Source organism: Penaeus vannamei, chromosome 31 (genome assembly GCF_042767895.1).
Source record: "Penaeus vannamei isolate JL-2024 chromosome 31, ASM4276789v1, whole genome shotgun sequence".
Classification (NCBI taxonomy): domain Eukaryota; kingdom Metazoa; phylum Arthropoda; class Malacostraca; order Decapoda; family Penaeidae; genus Penaeus; species Penaeus vannamei.
The window spans coordinates 31,351,681-31,354,180 of NC_091579.1; the positions used below are offsets into that span (position 1 = coordinate 31,351,681).

The 2,500-nt window shown below is 45.4% G+C and overlaps 1 protein-coding gene across 1 annotated transcript in view; it reads left to right on the forward strand.

The window, feature by feature from the left end:
• LOC138867691 (uncharacterized) overlaps window positions 1-2,500 on the forward strand; it is a 3,332-nt gene that overhangs the window by 164 nt on the left and 668 nt on the right. Inside the window, exons 1-5 of the mRNA XM_070144228.1 lie at window positions 1-10; window positions 497-591; window positions 972-1,138; window positions 2,049-2,148; window positions 2,271-2,417. The exon at window positions 1-10 is cut by the window's left edge and continues 164 nt beyond it. Coding sequence (XP_070000329.1) covers window positions 1-10; window positions 497-591; window positions 972-1,138; window positions 2,049-2,148; window positions 2,271-2,417 — 519 coding nt within the window. The remainder of the gene's footprint in view (window positions 11-496; window positions 592-971; window positions 1,139-2,048; window positions 2,149-2,270; window positions 2,418-2,500) is intronic.

Here is a 2,500-nt window from a genome sequence, read left to right on the forward strand (position 1 = left end):
ACAGGAAGAAGTGAGTGGTTGGCTGGTCCTCTCTCCTTCTCTACCTGTCTCTGTCTCTGTTTCTCTCTTTCTGCGTCTCTGTCTCTTTCTATCTCTCCCTCCCTTGTGTGCTGTGCTGGCGCAGCGGTAAGGTGCTGGTCTAGCAATCTTGCGGACCTGCGTTCAGTCCCACGCCCGGCCAGTGAGTGGTATCCCCGGCCACTCCTTGCACACAGGGGGAGATTTGGGCAAAATAAAACAGTCAGTATGTCACAGCAAAGAATATCCATTGTAACAAATGGAATTAAAACTAAATCTTTAAAAAATCTTTAAATCTCTCCTTCTCCCTCTCTCTCTCTCTCAATTCCCTTCAAATACTGCCATCGAGAGGATATAAAAGTATTCATACCATTCGCAAGATATTCAGACATAGCTTGTGACTTGGACATAAAGCCCTTGTATGCATTCTTGTGCCACGAGCTGGCCTCTTCGGCGAAACTAAGTGGTCGTCTTTCAGAGCAAGATGGCGGCTGTCCAGAGAAGTGCGGGAATTACCGCTGTTCTAGTGATCCTGGCGATGGCTTCTGGCGCCGAGGCTCTCGCTGTTAACGAGTAAGTATTGGTCAACGAGCGTTTATCGAAGGCACGGTATAACGTGTCCAGTGAATTAGCGAATCCTTGTGGTGCTTTGAAACTGGAAATACTCTGAGTGAGGACTGGGATGGTGGAACTTTTACGGAAATTGAAAGACGGTTCATTAGATGTGTGATTTGGTGATGGTGATGACAGTTCTGCAGTGCTACTGATAGACAAGAAAGGAAGGATGTGAAAGTGGAAACAGTTCGGTTAATTCCGTCAGCATTAATGTTTATGTTATGCATAGACACACACACAACACACACACACATATATAAATATGTATATGAAGTAATATTACAACCTTATGTTTCTGTCGCGTTCACACTCGAGGACCTTTCTCTCGCCTCCTGCAGGACGGATCCTTCGCGGCAGTCGGGCTTCGTGTACCTGACGCCGGAGCGGAGGCTGACACTGCCCCCCGAGAGCGTCCTGGTCCTCACGCCCACGCTGAGTCTTCCTATGGGGCGGAACCTTCCCTTCGGCTATGGGGCGTCCATGATCATCTCCATCCCCTTCAAGAGTGCGTCTCATTGTTCTGATTCATCTTTTTATTTTTTTTTTCACTCTTATGTAACATCATTGTTATTGTTATGTATTTTGTTATATATGCTTTGTTTTGTTTTGTTTTTTCCTCTTGTTTATCATCATTGTTGTTATTTTTTTTATGTTTTTATTGTGTATGTAACGTTTTTTTCCCCTCTTACTTATCATCATTGTTATTTTTGTTATGTATTTGGCAATTCCCGTAAAAAATACTTGCCTTTTTCTGTCGGTCTCGCCCCAAGTTGTTGAAGGTTCACAAAATCGAACTTATTTCTCTCCAAGTTGCCCTGATTCGCATTCTTCTGTCCCTCCGATTGCCTTTATGTCTTCTCTTATCGTGTTTGGAATTTTCTTCTATCTTCCTCCTCTCCTCCTTTGGTTTGGCTTTCTCATTCCTTTCTTTAGTCCTCCTTTATCTTTTTATTATTTATTGTGCTTCTGAAAGTCACTGTCGAACCCGTTTTTTCAGAACCCCAGCATCTTCATTCCAATACTGATAAACACCATGTCTGAATACAATTTCTGATCCCTTAACACAATAGAATGCTGTTTCTCTCTATATATATCTAGCTATCTATCAATCTATCTGTCTTTACTTCCTTACCACCTTTGCCATCCCCTTGACTCGCTGCAAACCGATGTTTAAAATGTTCCAGTTTTGGCATCTTCAGCTGCACCGACAGCCACCCCTTTCTTCTTCCGTGACGCACCGGTGCTCTGCCTTCGCTTCGTTAACCTTCTCCTTACGTTTCGGTCCAGCTTGAGACCTTTCCTCGTTTATCAGTCCAGCTCGCCTCCTGGCACAATGTCCTCTGTACCTGGACAATGCGCGCATATCAACTAAAATGTTATCTAACCTTTTTGACCTCGTCGGTAATGCTTTGCAGTTGGTTTTGACGACCTTGGCTTGACATCCGAGGAGAACACCTGGGGCATCATTGAGGGACTCGATGACCCTTCTCCGGGGGACCTGGCTGGTGGCCACAGGTAGGTGCAAGGAATCCATCAATTCCATAGCAAGAATTGGACCAAATATGCCATAGGGTTCCGATACAGTAAGAACATAACAGACGCACCAACTGTAACAGGACATAAAACGTCATCCTCAGGGAGGTGATGTATAAGGTGGTGGAGGAGAGTCTGCAGTCGGTGGGCCTGGACGGGAAGGCCTGCCTCCTGCGCGCCATCTGCGAGATGTTCGAGCTTCCTCTCCCCAACTACGGCTTTATCGGCGAATTGCTTGACCTGTTCTTCAGGTAAGGAACTCTCCTTCGGGAAGTCAAACAATGGCAGGATAAGGATGATGCACTAGATTTTCACCCAGACTTAACGTTTCATT